Source organism: Staurois parvus, unplaced genomic scaffold (genome assembly GCF_062004578.1).
Source record: "Staurois parvus isolate SC_StPar_1 unplaced genomic scaffold, SC_StPar_1.0 ptg000525l, whole genome shotgun sequence".
Lineage (NCBI taxonomy): Eukaryota > Metazoa > Chordata > Amphibia > Anura > Ranidae > Staurois > Staurois parvus.
In genome coordinates, this window is record NW_028318321.1 from 8,987,122 (window position 1) to 9,007,748 (window position 20,627).

Genomic DNA, 20,627 nt, shown 5'->3' on the forward strand with positions numbered 1-20,627 from the left:
ACCTTTTCAAGGTCAATAAACTACCTAAAGATACACTTTAGTTAAAGCGGAACTTTACCCACAACAGTCTGATACCAATTAATGCTTTTTAGCAAAAGAACATACACTCCACATTAATAATTATGCTACAATAATTAGTGTGTGCTGTAAATTGCCTCCAGCATTGTTCTTGTTTTTTCCTGCTGGTGGCTGCCATTTTGTTGAAGCCCAGAGCAGTCATTTCCTTATTAGAATCTCTCCCCCTCTACTTGGTCTCAAAAACTATATGTCACTTTCTTCAGTTAAAAAATGTACATTTCCAGTCTTGAGTGCTGACATTCAAGGATGCCCATGAGGTAGAAAGGAGAGAATATCAGGGAAATAACATAAGACACTATCCTTGTGAGTTTAACTCTTTTGTGGCTCCCTGGCAGCAGGGTTTGCCCTGTCACCTCTCCTGCTTTTCTTTTCTCCCACCCAAATCTCTGTTCCCTTAGCACAGTGTGCCACTCCTGTTGTTTCTTCTCCCTTCAGTAACAGTATATCTTAAAGCTGTCAGATGATCAGCCTCTAGTGGCTCTGATTTTAGGCACAGTGCTGAGAATAGAGAGCAACTAAGCATGTGCAGAGCAGGGTGAGATAGTGTATTACTGGATTTTAAACAGTATAGACCCTTATTTTTATTGTTTTACATAGCTATACCTGTAAAAGGGGCTGAAGTGATCTAGCATGACCTAATTTTCTGACTAAAGTTCCACTTTAAATCTGAAATTCAGTGGCATACAGAAAACACAGCCTACTTGGCCAGGTACTCTGGTTTTAATTCAGGCACAATAATAATAAACTGTGCTGCTCTGTTGCCTAAAATCCAATACTAGTTAAAATGTTTTTTTATTGGATAGTAAAGATTAAATACTTCTTTCAAGTTTATTTTTTGCTGCCTGTGACCTCATTAGAGAGATTTCATCAACCTACTGGTCTTCTTATCACTTGCTTTCCCAAAAGCAAATGAGGTGAAATAGGGGTTCTATTACGTTTTGACTGGAGCTGGGTTTTAAAAGGCTCTAGTGATATGGTACTTGGGTGCATCACTTCCTCACCCATGTAGAAATGCTAGAAAGGAAGATGTATAGCATAGACATGAGTAGACATTGTACAACCTGGCAGTTTAGAGCTAAATTTGTCAATTATCCCATAGGGGCATTGTCAGGCATCCCATTGAAAGGTCTTAGGGGGTTATTGCTGTGGGAATGATAACTATTGCTCCCTCCTTGCTAAGCTGGCACTATAAGTTTCTTGCAGAATGTCCCCCTCTCCTCCCCATAGTATAAACTTGAATGGGTTACAAAGCCAAGTATGCAAGGATCAACTGAAGCCTAACTGTAATCAAATCATGCATGCAAGCTTAGCTGACCATAGGCCTGAAACTGTTTCTCTAACATGCTTAATGAAATATCCATTAATTTTCCAAAGACAGGTAAACTCAAGAAATATTATTCAGATTTGGAAGCCTTTGCCATGGTGGCTGCTGCTTTCTGTCATGATATTGACCACCGAGGGACCAACAATTTGTACCAAATGAAGTAAGTGATCAGGTTCTCATATTTTTGTGGGCCATTAGTTACACAATGCATATTGTATATAACATGTACATTTGTTTCCAGATCCCAGGCTCCTCTAGCTAGGCTACATGGGTCTTCAATCCTAGAGAGACACCACTTAGAGTTCAGCAAGTCACTCTTAGAAGATGAGGTGAGTGTGTACTGTTGTTGTCCTCTGAGTTGTCCACAGTCAAGAATTTAAGAGATTTACAATATCCAGATGTACAGGCACAGCTGAAATGCTCATTTTTGTACTATTATTAACTTTAAAAATAAAAATAAAAAAGAGGATGTTAGAACATATTTTTATAGAAAGGGATAAATTAAAAGTAGCTGTAAGGGCTCACATTTTTTCCCCTTAAAGTAGTTCTTCACTTTAGAACAAAAAAATTAAAAGTCATCAGCTACAAAACCTGTAGCTGATGACTTTTAGTAAAAGGACACTCACCTTCTCCATTGGTGTCACTCCCTCACTTCCTAAACTAGAGAGATGATTTTGTCCCTGTTCCTTCACTGGCAATCAAAGTTCTACACCATTTGGGCTAAAGGAGAGGCACATTCTTTTAGAAAAATTATCAGCTGCATGCTGCCTAGGTGCCACCACTGGTAGAATTGGCAGTGTAACATGCACCTAAAACAACCATTTTTTTGTCTTTCAGAGTTTAAACATCTTTCAGAATCTAAACAAGAGACAGTTTGAAAATGTTATCCATTTGTTTGAAGTGGCGATCATAGCAACGGACCTGGCATTGTATTTTAAGTAAGTACATGTCATTACACATGTAAAATTTCAGATACCAGTCACGGGCTGGCAGATTTGCTGGTAGGTTAATTTGACCTAGTATGGTATTCTACTGAGAGCACCTAAGAGAAAAGTAAAATAGAAATGTAAACAATTAATACATGGACATAAAGGAATGATTTGCATGACTCCATCCACTATAAAAGTTAACCACTTATCTTTTGGATCTGTGCTGTAACCTTCTATTTTAAGAAAGCTCTAGAGGGATTCTTTAAAAGATCCTTATTAGACAACAAAAACATTTAGGCCCCTTTCACACACGGCAGACTCCGATTTGATCAGCAGGAGATCTGTCTGTTGATCAGAGCAGAGCGGGCAGGTGAAAGGTCCATACCCACTCAGTTTATGCAGAGCAGACACGGACAGAGCCCACTCTGCTCTATGGGCGGCTAGGTGTAAATGGACTATGCTCTCCGTTAACACCCGACTGCTATCCGATCTGCTCAGATGGAAAGGAATAGATCCCCTTCCATTTTTTTTGAGAGGAAAGGATCGGATTGGAGGTACGCAGCTGTAAACCGTCACAAGTCTGTTTAAACCTACCAATACATAGACTGAAAAACTGACAGGCGGACCTGATCATATCGCCTATGTGAAAGGGGCCTTAAGGCCCATTCACACACGTGCGCTGCAATAATATGCACAACAAGGTAGTAGAGACTTCTGTCAAACAACAAAAAAGAAAAATTCCCAGCTCAACTTGCCAGCCAGCCTTCAAACAAACTGAATCAACCTGTCTAACACTATGCGTTAAAAACAGGGGTTTAGTTAGCACTCATTTGCAAATACATGTGTAAGCTACAGAGCCTCATCACGGCACCCCAGTATTCTGTAGTTCCTAACTCTACAAATTTAAGAACCCCCATAGTAGAGGCACATGTATTTAATGGATAGACCAAGGGCAGGTTGACTTGAGGGAGCCCACCCCTCCTTAAAGATACAGGAGTGTACTGGACACCCAGCATGTAGCACAATGGCAGCTAAGGTGTCCAATGCACCCCCCCAACCAACAATTCAACAATTTAAAAAATGGCCACTGCCCCAGTCTATAACTGGCCTTCACAGCAAGGAGCACATGGAAAGGCGATGTATGTCAAACAACAAAAAAGAAAAATTCCCTGCTTGCCAGCCAGCCTGCAAACAAACCGAATTAACCTGTCTAACAGTATGCATTAAAAACGGGTTTAGTTAGCACACATTTGCAAATACATGTGTAAGCTACAGAGCCTCATCATGGCACCCCAGTATTCTGTAGTTCTAATTCTATTCGGTTTGTTTGCAGGCTGTCTGGCAAGTTGAGCTGGGAATTTTTCTTTTTTGTTGTTTGACATGCGTCACCTTTCCATTTTTGCTTGCTGTGAAGGCCAGTTATAGACTGGGGCAGTGGCCATTTTTTGCATTGTTGAATTGATGGTCGAGGGGGTACACTGGACACCTTAGCTGCCATTGTGCTACATGCTGGGTGTCCAGTGTGCTCCTGTACCTCTAAGGAGGGGTGGGCTCCCTCAGGTCCACCTGCCTTTGGTCTATCCATTAAATACATGTGCATCTACTACGGGGGCTCTTAAGCTTTGTAGAGTAGAGACTTCTGCCCAGTGTAGAATATTGTCCTTGTGAGACTCAGGAGTTATGTTTAAAACCCTTTACAATAGAACCCATTATAGAACCCAACAATCTTATAAACTTTAAAATCCAGTTATATACTGTATATGCATTTAGAAACACATCCAGCCTCTTTTAAACAATCCACAGAGTTGGCTAAAACTAGCTCTTGTGGAAGTCTATTCCACATTTTCACAGATCTCACTGTGAAGAGGCCTTTCTCTATGCTGATGTTAAATCCCTATTACACACAGCGCAAAAGAGTGCCCCCTTGTTATTTGCATTAATCTGTGAATAACTATGCACCAAGGTTGTTAGATGGACCATTCATATATATACTGTATACAAGCTGATCATATCCTCTCTTAAATGCCTTTTCTAAAGGGAGAATAAATGCAGTTAAGTTAATATTTACTAATAGCTGGGGTCTTCCATGCCTGTAAATTAGTTGCCTCTTTCTTCATTCTCTTCAGTTCTGTAAAATTGTATGGCATCTTTAAAATAAGGTCTCACTAGTTCTTTGTTCCGGAGTTATGGTATCTCTCTCTGTCTGAAGTCTATACCTGTTTTAAAAGAAGTTCTGCTAGGTCTTTTATTCTCTGCTTGTTCTCTTTGCTTTCCATACACTATTACTTTTCTTTTTCATTCAGCCAATTCATTTATCCTACCACATAAACAAGGTGGATGGAGGAATCCCCCCCTCCTTTCTCTCTGCTGGGAAATTGTATTCTGACAGCAGGACTGACTGATGTCAGAATACACTGATCAGCACCTGCAGCTGCTGATCAACAAATGTTCTCCAGCAGAGATGCCCTCACACTGATCTAAATTCAGCCAGTCCCTGATGAATCGGCCGAATTGTGATCAGTGTATGGCCAGCTCCTTCTCCTCCTTTCCCTCAATTTTATTTGGTTCCTTTCACTTGTTAAAGTTCTTGGAAGAGTCTCCTAACTTCCTCAGGGGGATTGTGAAGTTGTGTGGGCTGTGACGAAATATGTTGGGGTGGGGCCTTGGATGATGTGACAATGTTCTACTGGGTAAACGATTGTGTTTACCGAATCAGCAGTAGAGGCGGCACTGCAGAGGAATGCCAATCTTTCTCAGCTGACACGTTTACATTTGGCGCGATTGGGCACCAGATTAGAGATGAGCGAATCGAACTAGGCGAACCGGAATTCGAGTCGAATTTCAGGAAATATTCGATTCGTGTCGAAACCGAAATTTTGCCTACTTCGGGTGCGCGAATCGAACATTTCCCGATCAGCCGGCAAAAGTGTCCCTGCAGTGAGCTCCGCTATTTCTGACAGTTCTCTGACAGAAGGAACACATGTTTAGCGGTTGAAACATTGTATCTATTAGTTTACATTTAGGATACAGATGTTTCAACCACTGTACATGTGAAGAAGTTGTGAGAGAACTGTCAGAAATAGAGGAACTCTGCACATACACTTTTTGCCGGCTTGGAATTATTCTTCTTTTCATCCTACTTCTTCTTCTTCTTCATCCTCAGAAGAAGAGGATGAGGATGAGGATGAAGAAGAAGAAGAAGAAGAAGAAGAAGTAGGATGAAAAGAAGAATAATTCCAAGCCGGCAAAAAGTGTATGTGCAGAGTTCCTCTATTTCTGACAGTTCTCTCACAGCTTCTTCACATGTACAGCGGTTGAAACATCTGTATCCTAAATGGAAACTAATAGATACAATTTGTATCTATTAGTTTCCATTTAGGATACAGATATTTCAACCGCTGTACATGTGAAGAAGCTGTGAGAGAACTGTCAGAAATAGAGGAACTCTGCACATACACTTTTTGCCGGCTTGGAATTATTCTTCTTTTCATTCTTCTTCTTCTTCCTCATCCTCATCCTCATCCTCTTCTTCTGAGGATGAGGATGAAGAAGAAGAAGAAGAAGAAGTAGGATGAAAAGAAGAATAATTCCAAGCCGGCAAAAAGTGTATGTGCAGAGTTCCTCTATTCTGCAGATACACTTAGAGGAGCTCTGCAGATACACTTAGAGGAGCTCTGCACATACACTTTTTGCCGGCTTGGAATTAATCTTATTTTCATCCTACTTCTTCTTCTTCTTCTTCTTCTTCTTCATCCTCATCCTCAGAAGAAGAAGAGGATGAGGATGAGGATGAAGAAGAAGAAGAAGAAGTAGGATGAAAATAAGAATAATTCCAAACCGGAAAAAAGTGTATGTGCAGAGCTCCTCTAAGTGTATCTGCAGAGCTCCTCTAAGTGTATCTGCAGAATAGAGGAACTCTGCACATACACTTTTTGCCGGAAACCGCTGTATGGAGTGAATGTCCCAGAACTGTCAGAAATAGACTATTTATGACAGTTCTGGGACATTCACTGCATACAGCTGTTTTAACCGCTGTATGGAGGGAATGTCATGGAACTGTCAGAAATAGACTATTAATGACAGTTCTGGGACTGTCCTTCAATGCAGCGGTTGAAACATTGTATGTATTTGTTTCCATAAATGGATCCATTTATGGAAACAAATACATACAATGTTTCAACCGCTGCATGGAAGGACAGTCCCAGAACTGTCATTAATAGTCTATTTCTGACAGTTCCATGACATTCCCTCCATACAGCGGTTAAAACAGCTGTATGGAGTGAATGTCCCAGATCTATCAGAAATAGACTATTTATGACAGTTCTGGGACATTCACTGCATACAGCTGTTTTAACCGCTGTATGGAGGGAATGTCATGGAACTGTCAGAAATAGACTATTAATGACAGTTCTGGGACTGTCCTTCCATGCAGCGGTTGAAACATTGTATGTATTTGTTTCCATAAATGGATCCATTTATGGAAACAAATACATACAATGTTTCAACCGCTGCATGGAAGGACAGTCCCAGAACTGTCATTAATAGTCTATTTCTGACAGTTCCATGACATTCCCTCCATACAGCGGTTAAAACAGCTGTATGGAGTGAATGTCCCAGATCTATCAGAAATAGACTATTTATGACAGTTCTGGGACATTCACTGCATACAGCTGTTTTAACCGCTGTATGGAGGGAATGTCATGGAACTGTCAGAAATAGACTATTAATGACAGTTCTGGGACTGTCCTTCCATGCAGCGGTTGAAACATTGTATGTATTTGTTTCCATAAATGGATCCATTTATGGAAACAAATACATACAATGTTTCAACCGCTGTATGGAAGGACAGTCCCACAACTGTCATTAATAGTCTATTTCTGACAGTTCCATGACATTCCCTCCATACAGCGGTTAAAACAGCTGTATGGAGTGAATGTCCCAGATCTATCAGAAATAGACTATTTATGACAGTTCTGGGACATTCACTGCATACAGCTGTTTTAACCGCTGTATGGAGGGAATGTCATGGAACTGTCAGAAATAGACTATTAATGACAGTTCTGGGACTGTCCTTCAATGCAGCGGTTGAAACATTGTATGTATTTGTTTCCATAAATGGATCCATTTATGGAAACAAATACATACAATGTTTCAACCGCTGCATGGAAGGACAGTCCCAGAACTGTCATTAATAGTCTATTTCTGACAGTTCCATGACATTCCCTCCATACAGCGGTTAAAACAGCTGTATGCAGTGAATGTCCCAGATCTATCAGAAATAGACTATTTATGACAGTTCTGGGACATTCACTGCATACAGCTGTTTTAACCGCTGTATGGAGGGAATGTCATGGAACTGTCAGAAATAGACTATTAATGACAGTTCTGGGACTGTCCTTCAATGCAGCGGTTGAAACATTGTATGTATTTGTTTCCATAAATGGATCCATTTATGGAAACAAATACATACAATGTTTCAACCGCTGTATGGAAGGACAGTCCCACAACTGTCATTAATAGTCTATTTCTGACAGTTCCATGACATTCCCTCCATACAGCGGTTAAAACAGCTGTATGGAGTGAATGTCCCAGATCTATCAGAAATAGACTATTTATGACAGTTCTGGGACATTCACTGCATACAGCTGTTTTAACCGCTGTATGGAGGGAATGTCATGGAACTGTCAGAAATAGACTATTAATGACAGTTCTGGGACTGTCCTTCAATGCAGCGGTTGAAACATTGCAATGCAGCGGTTGAAACAAATACATACAATGTTTCAACCGCTGCATGGAAGGACAGTCCCAGAACTGTCATTAATAGTCTATTTCTGACAGTTCCATGACATTCCCTCCATACAGCGGTTAAAACAGCTGTATGGAGTGAATGTCCCAGATCTATCAGAAATAGACTATTTATGACAGTTCTGGGACATTCACTGCATACAGCTGTTTTAACCGCTGTATGGAGGGAATGTCATGGAACTGTCAGAAATAGACTATTAATGACAGTTCTGGGACTGTCAGTCCCAGAACTGTCATTAATAGTCTATTTCTGACAGTTCCATGACATTCCCTCCATACAGCGGTTAAAACAGCTGTATGGAGTGAATGTCCCAGATCTATCAGAAATAGACTATTTATGACAGTTCTGGGACATTCACTGCATACAGCTGTCTTAACCGCTGTATGGAGGGAATGTCATGGAACTGTCAGAAATAGACTATTAATGACAGTTCTGGGACTGTCCTTCCATGCAGCGGTTGAAACATTGTATGTATTTGTTTCCATAAATGGATCCATTTATGGAAACAAATACATACAATGTTTCAACCGCTGCATGGAAGGACAGTCCCAGAACTGTCATTAATAGTCTATTTCTGACAGTTCTATGACATTCCCTCCATACAGCGGTTGAAACCGCTGTATGGAGTGAATGTCCCAGAACTGTCAGAAATAGACAGAAACTGTCACAGAACTGTCCTTCTTCTCATCCTTCTCCTTCTTCTCATCCTTCTTCTCATCCTTCTTCTCATCCTTCTCCTTCTTCTCATCCTTCTCCTTCTTCTCATCCTTCTCCTTCTGCTCATCCTTCTTCTCATCCTTCTCCTTCTTCTCATCCTTCTCCTTCTCCTTCTTCTCATCCTTCTCCTTCTCCTTCTTCTCATCCTTCTCCTTCTCATCCTTCTCCTTCTCCTTCTCATCCTTCTCCTTCTTCTCATCCTTCTCCTTCTTCTCATCCTTCTCCTTCTCCTTCTTCTCATCCTTCTCCTTCTCCTTCTCATCCTTCTCCTTCTTCTCATCCTTCTCCTTCTCCTCATCCTTTTTCTTCTCATCCTTCTCCTTCTCCTTCTTCTCATCCTTCTCCTTCTTCTCATCCTTCTCCTTCTTCTCATCCTTCTCCTTCTTCTCATCCTTCTCCTTCTTCTCCTTCTTCTCATCCTTCTCCTTCTTCTCATCCTTCTCCTTCTTCTCATCCTTCTCCTTCTTCTCCTTCTTCTCATCATTCTCCTTCTTCTCATCCTTCTCCTTCTTCTCATCCTTCTCATCCTTCTTCTCATCCTTCTTCTTCTCATCCTTCTCCTTCTTCTCATCCTTCTCCTTCTCCTTCTTCTCATCCTTCTCCTTCTTCTCATCCTTCTCCTTCTTCTCATCCTTCTCCTTCTCATCCTTCTCCTTCTCCTTCTTCTCTTCCTTCTCCTTCTTCTCATCCTTCTCCTTCTTCTCATCCTTCTTCTTCTCATCCTTCTCCTCCTTCTTCTCATCCTTCTTCTCATCCTTCTTCTTCTCATCCTTCTCCTTCTTCTCATCCTTCTCCTTCTCCTTCTTCTCATCCTTCTCCTTCTTCTCATCCTTCTCCTTCTTCTCATCCTTCTCCTTCTTCTCATCCTTCTCCTTCTTCTCATCCTTCTCCTTCTCCTTCTTCTCTTCCTTCTCCTTCTTATCATCCTTCTCCTTCTTCTCATCATTCTCCTTCTTCTCATCCTTCTCCTTCTTCTCATCCTTCTTCTTCTCATCCTTTTCCTTCTTCTCATCCTTCTTCTTCTCATCCTTCTTCTTCTCATCCTTCTCCTTCTCATCCTTCTCTTTCTTCTCATCCTTCTCCTTCTCCTTCTTCTCATCCTTCTCCTTCTTCTCATCCTTCTCCTTCTCCTTCTTCTCATCCTTCTCCTTATTCTCAGCCTTCTTCTTCTCATCCTTCTCCTTCTCATCCTTCTCCTTCTCATCCTTCTCCTTCTTCTCATCCTTCTCCTTCTTCTCATCCTTCTCCTTCTCCTTCTTCTCATCCTTCTCCTTCTCCTTCTTCTCATCCTTCTCCTTCTTCTCATCCTTCTCCTTCTTCTCATCCTTCTCCTTCTTCTCATCCTTCTCCTTCTCCTTCTTCTCATCCTTCTCCTTCTCCTCATCCTTTTTCTTCTCATCCTTCTCCTTCTCCTTCTTCTCATCCTTCTCCTTCTTCTCATCCTTCTCCTTCTTCTCATCCTTCTCCTTCTTCTCATCCTTCTCCTTCTTCTCATCCTTCTCCTTCTCCTTCTTCTCTTCCTTCTCCTTCTTATCATCCTTCTCCTTCTTCTCATCATTCTCCTTCTTCTCATCCTTCTTCTTCTTCTCATCCTTCTTCTTCTCATCCTTTTCCTTCTTCTCATCCTTCTTCTTCTCATCCTTCTTCTTCTCATCCTTCTCCTTCTCATCCTTCTCTTTCTTCTCATCCTTCTCCTTCTCCTTCTTCTCATCCTTCTCCTTCTTCTCATCCTTCTCCTTCTTCTCATCCTTCTCCTTATTCTCAGCCTTCTTCTTCTCATCCTTCTCCTTCTCATCCTTCTCCTTCTCATCCTTCTCCTTCTTCTCATCCTTCTCCTTCTTCTCATCCTTCTCCTTCTCCTTCTTCTCATCCTTCTCCTTCTCCTTCTTCTCATCCTTCTCCTTCTCCTTCTTCTCATCCTTCTCCTTCTTCTCATCCTTCTCCTTCTTCTCATCCTTCTCCTTCTCCTTCTTCTCATCCTTCTCCTTCTCCTCATCCTTTTTCTTCTCATCCTTCTCCTTCTCCTTCTTCTCATCCTTCTCCTTCTTCTCATCCTTCTCCTTCTTCTCATCCTTCTCCTTCTTCTCCTTCTTCTCATCATTCTCCTTCTTCTCATCCTTCTCCTTCTTCTCATCCTTCTCATCCTTCTTCTCATCCTTCTCCTTCTCATCCTTCTCCTTCTTCTCATCCTTCTCCTTCTCCTTCTTCTCATCCTTCTCCTTCTTCTCATCCTTCTCCTTCTCATCCTTCTCCTTCTCCTTCTTCTCTTCCTTCTCCTTCTTCTCATCCTTCTCCTTCTTCTCATCCTTCTTCTTCTCATCCTTCTCCTCCTTCTTCTCATCCTTCTTCTCATCCTTCTTCTTCTCATCCTTCTCCTTCTTCTCATCCTTCTCCTTCTCCTTCTTCTCATCCTTCTCCTTCTTCTCATCCTTCTCCTTCTTCTCATCCTTCTCCTTCTTCTCATCCTTCTCCTTCTTCTCATCCTTCTCCTTCTCCTTCTTCTCTTCCTTGTCCTTCTTATCATCCTTCTCCTTCTTCTCATCATTCTCCTTCTTCTCATCCTTCTCCTTCTTCTCATCCTTCTTCTTCTCATCCTTTTCCTTCTTCTCATCCTTCTTCTTCTCATCCTTCTTCTTCTCATCCTTCTCCTTCTCATCCTTCTCTTTCTTCTCATCCTTCTCCTTCTCCTTCTTCTCATCCTTCTCCTTCTTCTCATCCTTCTCCTTCTCCTTCTTCTCATCCTTCTCCTTATTCTCAGCCTTCTTCTTCTCATCCTTCTCCTTCTCATCCTTCTCCTTCTCATCCTTCTCCTTCTTCTCATCCTTCTCCTTCTTCTCATCCTTCTCCTTCTCCTTCTTCTCATCCTTCTCCTTCTCTTTCTTCTCATCCTTCTCCTTCTCCTTCTTCTCATCCTTCTCCTTCTTCTCATCCTTCTCCTTCTTCTCACCCTTCTCCTTCTCCTTCTTCTCATCCTTCTCCTTCTCCTTCTTCTCATCCTTCTCCTTCTCCTTCTCCTTCCTCATCTCCAAGGGCATTTAAATTAAAGGTACAGTGTTCTGCACTAATTTAAAGGCTCTCTGAAGCCTAGAAACCCTTTAAATAAGTCATCTTCGTAGCGGAGAAATTCGCATCGAATCGAATTTCACACTGGAATTCGCCGAATCAGCCGAATCGAATTTTTCATTTCTTCGCTCATCTCTACACCAGATACAAGTGGGTGCAAATATTATATTTTAAAACACATATAAAAACTTTTTAAGGATAAAACACTATGTCAAGTGTGTATGAGGTGGAGTGGTGAATGGAAGGAGACTAAACGGAAGCTGTGGAGATCCGAGCCTGCGTAGGAAATCCACATGTTCGATTGAGGGACAAAAGGCATATATTGACCAAATATTAAATTGTGAGGTTATATATTTGAGGTGAGCAGACATATAATGGTGATGGTGTTTTTAGGCACAAAGTTGGATTAAGCACTAATGGTGTCCCAGCGTGTGTTTTTCATCCACTGAAGTTAACAGACTCTTCCAAGCACTTTTACAGATATCATTTATATGATGTGGGAGTTTTGTTAATGGTGTCAGGGCTCCCGGGTATGACCAGAGGTGTGTGACTGACGCAGGGAAACGCAGACTTCAGATATGTTATAAACAATGTAATTTATTAACACTAACCATACAAACATAAACGCAGTGCAATACTAAAACATAACACAGTGCAAACAAACCAACCAACCACCCACAGATAACAGTACATACAATGCAAGCGTCGTCAGGCAGGCCGGGTCAATATCAGTCGGGCAGGTAGGTACAGGGGGAGCAAGCGGAGAATGGTCGGGGTCACAGGCCAGGTTCAGCAGGTAGCGGGCAGCGTGGTACAGAGGGTCAGGCAGAGGAGAATGGTCAGACAAGCCAGGGATCAGAGCAGGGTCAGCAGAGAATCAGACAGGAACAGAGAGCAGGAACAGGATACAGGGCCCAAGAGAAACACAACACCAAGGCAGAGTCTGCAGGTCTGAATGTCCCTTAAATACACCAGTATAATTAGTTCCAGGTGTTTGACTGGCTGCAAGGTTGAGTCTCTGATTGCTGGGAGCACCCGCTGGCCAGCCCTGGTACTGCAGCTCATAAGGCAGCCGAGTCCCACTATTGCTGGCCAATCCATTCCTGACAGTACCCCCCCCTCAAGGAGCGGCCTCAGGACGCTCCAAACAGTCCTAGCTGGGCAAAATGTTCCACCGCCCGGGTCTGGTAACTGGCGGAATATCAAAGACTGGCACACCAGGCAGGACTCCGGGCAGCGGCACACCGGGCAGAGGCACATCGGGCAGGACTCCGGGCAGAGGCACATCGGGCAGAGGCACACCGGGCTGGACTCCTGGCAGAGGCACATCGGGCAGGACTCCGGGCAGAGGCACATCGGATTACCAGGCGAAGCAGCAGGCAGCGGGCCCCCAGGCGGGGCAGCAGGCACCGGGCCCCCAGGCGGGGCAGCAGGCAGCGGGCCCCCAGGCGGGGCAGCAGGCAGCGGGCCCCCGGGCAGAGCAGCAGGCACCGGGCCCCCGGGCGGGGCAACAGGCATCGGGCCCCCGGGCGGGGCGACCGGCATCGGGTCCGCAGGCGGGGCGGCGGGCCCCCAGGAGGGGCAACAGGCGTCGGGCCCCCAGGCGGGGTGACAGGCGTCGGGCCCCCAGGCGGGGAGACAGGCATCGGGCCCCCAGGCGGGGCGACAGGCGTCGGGCCCCCCGATGGAGCGACAGGTCTCGGGCCCTCAGGCGGAGCGGCGGGCGCCGGACCCCCAGGTGGAGCGACAGGTCTCGGGCCCTCAGGCGGAGCGGCGGGCGCTGGACCCCCAGGTGGAGCGACAGGTCTCGGGCCCTCAGGCGGAGCGGCGGGCGCCGGACCCCCAGGTGGAGCGACAGGTCTTGGGCCCTCAGGCGGAGCGGCGGGCACCGGGCCCCCAGGCGGAGCGACAGGTCTCGGGCCCCCAGGCGGAGCGACAGGTCTTGGGCCCCCAGGCGGAGCGGCGGGCGCCGGGCCCCCAGGCGGAGCGACAGGTCTCGGGCTCTCAGGCGGAGCGGCGAGCGCCGGACCCCCAGGCGGAGCGACAGGTCTCGGGCCCTCAGGCGGAGCGGCGGGCGCCGGACCCCCAGGCACGACAGTGGGCTCCGAGTCAACTGGCATGACCGCTGCCACTGGGTCAGACATTGGATCGTCTGGCTGGACAGCGGGCATCGGGTCACCAGGCATCAGGTCATTTGGCTCGACAGCGGGCACCGCGTCATCTGGCAAGGCAGTGGGCTCCGAGTCAACTGGTATGACCGCGGGCACTGGGTCAGACATTGGATCGTCTGACTGGACAGCGGGCATCGGGTCACCAGGTATGACAGCGGGCACTGGGTCACCAGGCATCAGGTCATTTGGCTTGCCAGCGGGCACCGCGTCATCTGGCAAGGCAGTGGGCACCGGGTCACCAGGCATTGGATCGTCTGGCTCGACAGCGGGCATCGGGTCACCAGGTATGACAGCGGGCACTGGGTCACCAGGCATCAGGTCATTCGACTTGCCAGCGGGCACCGCGTCATCTGGCAAGGCAGTGGGCACCAGGTCACCAGGCATTGGATCGTCTGGCTCGACAGTGGGCATCGGGTCACCAGGTATGACAGCGGGCACTGGGTCACCAGGCATCAGGTCATTTGGCTCGCCAGCGGGCACCGCGTCATCTGGCAAGGCAGTGGGCACCGAGTCATCAGGTACGACAGCGGGCTCTGAGTCAATTGGCACGACAGCGGGCACCGGATCAGGTACCGGATCATCTGGATCAACAGCGGGCATCGAGTCAACTGGCCTAATAGGATCGTCAGGCTGGATCAGTTCATCATGCTGGGTAGAGGCATCAGGCTGAATGTCGGCGTCCGGCTGAGTAGAGGCTTCAGGCTGAGTAGAGGCTTCAGGCCGAGTAGAGGCTTCAGGCCGAGTAGAGGCATCAGGCCGAGTAGAGGCATCAGGCCGAGTAGAGGCTTCAGGCCGAGTAGAGGCTTCAGGCCGAGTAGAGGCTTCAGGCCGAGTAGAGGCATCAGGCCGAATAGAGGCTTCAGGCCGAGTAGAGGCTTCAGGCTGAAGAGAGGCATCAGGCTGCGTACAGGCATGAGGCCGAGTAGAGGCATCAGGCTGCGTACAGGCATCAGGCTGAGTACAGGCATCAGGCTGAGTAGAGGATTCAGGCTGAGTAGAGGCTTCAGGCTGAGTAGAGGCTTCAGGCTGAACCACGGAAGGCAGGCTCACCAGTTTGGATACTGGCAGGATGGTATTGGTTGGAAAGAATTTTCGCTTTTTTCTGGTTTTAACTACTGGAGCACTGCAAGTAAACGCAGGTCTGCAAACGAATGGAGCAGCTGGAGACAGAGAAGAACTGGAGGATGGAACAGGAGAGGGAGCAGTTGCTACAGAGGGCTTTTTTACAGGGTTAAAGGCAGGATAGGTGCATCGAGTGGGAACAGGGTACTGACATGCGGTAGATAGCAGGGCAGGAGGAGCTGTTGGGAATGCAGGAATAGAGTTTTGAGGAAATAGATTAGAAGCAGGACTGGGTTTTTGTAGGCTGACTGAGGCTGGGTGCAACAAGTCTGTCCATGTCTGCAGTATGGGTTGAACAAAGCTGAGCTTACACAAAGCCTGTCTGACCAAAGACTGCACTGCGTTTATACAATCTCTTAGTGTCTGTGGTGAACATGTGGAATAACGCTCCAGAAAGTAACCCACATCATCCTCTAATAACCACACCAGGGACTCTACCTGGTCTGCACTAAATGGTGGCAAAAATTCATCCCTGCATTCGGGGGTACCAGATGAAACCAACTCAGCACAAACCTCAATCAAAGGCTGCACCTCAGAGAACTCTGTGCCCTGATCTACTAGAACATGAGCGAGCCGTATACATTCTAGCAGTTCATCCCGGGTATACTCCTTCAGAGTTTGATAAGCATACTCCCTGTCATCAAACACTAGCAGATATAAATACGCAACCTCATCCAGATCCATCCTTCCCATCAACAAGCCAAGATGGCTTCCCTGTGCAGCCACTTCTGGTCAGGATTGGCCTTGGTGTAATGTCAGGGCTCCCGGGTATGACCAGAGGTGTGTGACTGACGCAGGGAAACGCAGACTTCAGATATGTTATAAACAATGTAATTTATTAACACTAACCATACAAACATAAACGCAGTGCAATACTAAAACATAACACAGTGCAAACAAACCAACCAACCACCCACAGATAACAGTACATACAATGCAAGCGTCGTCAGGCAGGCCGGGTCAATATCAGTCGGGCAGGTAGGTACAGGGGGAGCAAGCGGAGAATGGTCGGGGTCACAGGCCAGGTTCAGCAGGTAGCGGGCAGCGTGGTACAGAGGGTCAGGCAGAGGAGAATGGTCAGACAAGCCAGGGATCAGAGCAGGGTCAGCAGAGAATCAGACAGGAACAGAGAGCAGGAACAGGATACAGGGCCCAAGAGAAACACAACACCAAGGCAGAGTCTGCAGGTCTGAATGTCCCTTAAATACACCAGTATAATTAGTTCCAGGTGTTTGACTGGCTGCAAGGTTGAGTCTCTGATTGCTGGGAGCACCCGCTGGCCAGCCCTGGTACTGCAGCTCATAAGGCAGCTGAGTCCCACTATTGCTGGCCAGTCCATTCCTGACAAATGGTACTGATATTTATGTTTTAATGTATACTAAGTGCTGCACTAATTGGTTATTTAATGTTGTTATGCCTAATTGCCTGAGATATGCAGTAGGTGCATCGCTGCTGGTAAAGGGAGATAGCATTGTTCACAGCCTTTATATAGGCTTTTGGATTTCATTGTTTTTTTAAATTGCACTAGTTAAACTTTTGTACATTTATTTTAGCAGCGTTTTATTGTTTTTTGGTTCTTTTGTTTGGTTTCGTGCACACCACTTCTGCCTTCTGTATCTCTGTAGGTAGAGTTCCCCTTTTTCTCCTTCTGTTAATGATCCAGGTTGGCTTTTTGGCAGCGACCTTGTGGCATGTCTGTGGATTTTTTCTCATGTTTACTGGCATGTTTTCACTATTACTCAAGTAACAAAATGTAGCTCTTTGTGTCTTACAATACTACGATCAATTATCATATGCTTCTGTCCATGACAACTAATCTGTCACTGCAGGCATTCTGATTCAATGTACTATATTCGCAGCTCCTAAACTCGTATTGTATGCCTTTGTTTTCATCTGAAGAAAATCTTTGGGTAACAGAAACTACTGCTAGGCCTACATTATACAAGATATGAACTATGAGGAGGGGTGACTTCAGGGTATCCTATAGCTTTATTCAGTGGCCTTTGATAAAATGTGCTTTTAAAGCTTTTAGTTTGGGAAAAGGAGGGAGCAAGTGCACTAAAGCAATGCAACAGTCTGAATCCAACCTTTAACCTCTTGGCGCCGGCCACATGCAAATGTGCGGTCTCCCGACATCTGGGCCTTGCGTGCAATTAAGAAAAACATATGTACTGAGAGCACGCACCCTGCGCGCATGTCCGGTACTCACGGAAAGGTCCCAATCTCCTCTTTCGATTGGGACCTTTCCCGATCATATGACCGCCGTGATAGTGAATCACGGTGTTCACATGACTCTAAAACCCCGTCCCTCCTCCTGGCTTCTGAAACCCTTAAAGGGCCGGGAGGTGCCGGCGCCGAGGGGTTAAGGGGGGTTTAAAGAACGAAAAATGGGATTTAAAGAACTAAAACTGCATATACTTTACAGCCAAAGAAGCTGTCATCTGCTGCCCCCCCACCATGACAGACGTAGCTGTCAGTTTTCAAAAACAGCTTTGTCCCCACGACCACATCATTAATTCACAAGGTTCTATTAACCACTTCAAGTCCGGACACTTTCACCCCCTTCCTGTCCAGGCCAATTTTCAGCTTTCAGTGCTATCACACTTTGAATGACAATTGCGCGGTCATGCAACACTGTACCCATATGAATTTTTTAGCATTTTTTTGAGACAGATAAAAATTTATTTTGGTGGTATCTATTCACCACTGGGATTTTTATTTTTTTTTGCTATATAAATAAAAAAGTCAAAAAATTTTGAAAAAAAAAGTGTTTTTCTTATAAAATTTTGCAAATAAATAATCTTTCTTCATAAATCTTGGCCAAAATTTATTCAGCTATCTTTTTAGTAAAAAAAAAATAACCCAAATTAGTTTATAACAAAAAATTATAATTTTGCTAAATTTTAATTTTACATTTTTATTTTATTTGTATATATTATTTTTTTTAACATAGTGTCACCCTAGCAGTAGTGTAACCATAGTGACACTGTACTATTTGTGGGAGTGATGAAGAATAGTTTTTTTTGTTTTTACACTGATTGCTTTTACACTTATAAAGGCTGTAAAAGCAATAATTTCTCCTTCTCTCTAACTGCATTTTTGCAGCCATTGAGAAATACTGTGAGAGCTGTGATTGGTCACAGCTTGTCACATGGTACAAGGCTGTTGTGAATAGCCTTGTACCATGTGACCTCTGTGATCATTCACAGATTTCACTAATAGTAAGCAATGATGTCAGCAAGTGACATCTTGCTTACTACTATTCATGTGATCACTGATTGGCCAATCAGTGATCACATGATTGTGACCTCACACAGAGGTCTCATACACCGATCGGTGTTCTGCTGTGTCCTTCGGACACAGTGGGCACCGGATCGCGGTGCCACACGCTCCAAGGGAGCACGCGCAGGCTGTGAGTGCGGGCACCGTTTATAAACAGCAGCCTGCTCCTGTACTGCTCCCATCTGCCCATTTATGTACATGGGTTGGATGGGAAGTGGTTAAGCCTTAGTGGCTGTAGCAGGGATGGACTGACCATTTGGGAACTCAGGCACTGCCCGAAGGCCTGGAGTCAGTAGGAGGCCCCATGAGATGCCCCTGGTACCTTTTTTATAGGCTTTTTTGAGTTTGGGCAAGGACACAGGGGCCCCATGATCCCCTATTGCCTGGGGGCCCCATGAGTTGTCAGTCCGCCCCTGGGCTGTAGGCTTGTAGTCCTCAGTGAACTATCATGGCACTGTGAGCACTGTGGTAATTCTCTGAGTCTTCCTGTCAGCAAGGATCGACTTGCCCATACGGGATGTACGAGCAAGCAGATACACTGACAGTCTACAGGAGATCTGCATGGCACCAGCGATCTGCTGATCGCTGGTGCAATGTTTTACAGATTCCTAGAAAAAAAAAATTAAATGCACATTTTTTCATCTGCAAAAAAATGCATTTATTATTTTTTGTGGAAAGGTGAATTTATCCTTTAATCTCTGTTTGATTTCCAAGGTGCTGCACATGTGATCAGCTATGATGCCAGCAAGTTGATGGCTTGACAGTTCAGTTGAGAACACAAGCAACTGTGACAGTTATCATTTACAGTATGCCTTGAATGCATCTGTTTTGGGACACTGTTAGATCCATGGGTTTAGTTCCATTTTAAACCATGCTCCCTTTGTGGGCCAGCAGAGCTCAGTTCTGCGAAATTTCTCTTCAGATTTTCTCTTGCAACATACGCATTGAAATCCATTACTATAATTATTAATACGTCCAGAGTAAACAATACCACTGCAAGGACATATAAATAAGACAGGGACACTGAATATTTGATACCCAGAATACTTACATCAAAAAAGGGAGATCAGCTTTCGCTGAGTAAACTGGAAATTACCCCTAATACATAGAGAAGTTGCACTTTATATACAGGAGTCATTTTTAGCCTTTCTAGATATTCATCTATCCTCTGCAATTTAGGTTGAATGTTATGACACTCCAGTCTGTTTGTCTCACAGGAAAAGGACTATGTTTCAAAAAATTGTTGATACGGCTGAGCAGATGCAATCAGAAGCAGATGTGATAAAATATATTATTGCTGACCCAACGAAAAAAGAGATAATCATGTGAGTTCAACAATCAAACAGCCATGATAAAAAGGATCATTCAGCTCTGTAGCTCGTATAAGAATTTCATGTATTTGTTTTACTGCAGGGCCATGATGATGACAGGATGCGACTTGTCTGCTATCACTAAGCCATGGGAGGTGCAGAGTCAGGTGTGTTGAGTAAGACACCTTCATGCAGAAGTTAAATGAGGAAAAGCTTCAATACAGACAAATATTTTGGCATCTTGTGAAAATCTTGCCAGCTAATTGGAACACTATATATAAATAACTCTAATTACTGCATTTTTTCTCTGTTTCTGTACAATGCATATTTTTGCCTTATTTAAAAGGTACATCCATACTCACAGCGCCACCCTGCGCGGCCATCCTCAAAATGCTTCAAATACATTTTTTTTACAAGAGATTACCCAAACCATGCTTATAGTCCAACAAACGTGCTCTGTGTCCATATGATACAGTCTCTGCTATGAAGTGCTGGTGCTTGAAATACAAATCTTGTGCAGTCTTCCAAATACTTTGTGCTGATATGCAGATCACTCCACTGCTTCACATGCATCAAACTCTGTGCCATGCCCCCCTCAAGTGCCCCCATACTCGCCAGAACGTTTGGACTTTATGCTAAAGCATTAAAAGACATAAGCACTTTTTTTTGCACATGGCAGGAAGGTGCGCAAATATTCACAAGAATTGAGCAAACCTTATTAAGAAGAATCTATATATTATACAAGGACTCTCTTTGTTATATGGGATCTTTATGTCACAAATTGTTTATGTATGCACTGTGATGTTTATATACGCTCTGTATAGC

The 20,627-nt window shown here is 44.7% G+C and overlaps 1 protein-coding gene across 1 annotated transcript in view; it reads left to right on the forward strand.

Moving 5' to 3' along the window:
- PDE6C (phosphodiesterase 6C) overlaps positions 1–20,627 on the forward strand; it is a 114,803-nt gene that overhangs the window by 60,394 nt on the left and 33,782 nt on the right. The window contains exons 14-18 of the mRNA XM_089690233.1: positions 1,453–1,562; positions 1,644–1,731; positions 2,240–2,340; positions 19,710–19,817; positions 19,906–19,969. Coding sequence (XP_089546359.1) covers positions 1,453–1,562; positions 1,644–1,731; positions 2,240–2,340; positions 19,710–19,817; positions 19,906–19,969 — 471 coding nt within the window. The remainder of the gene's footprint in view (positions 1–1,452; positions 1,563–1,643; positions 1,732–2,239; positions 2,341–19,709; positions 19,818–19,905; positions 19,970–20,627) is intronic.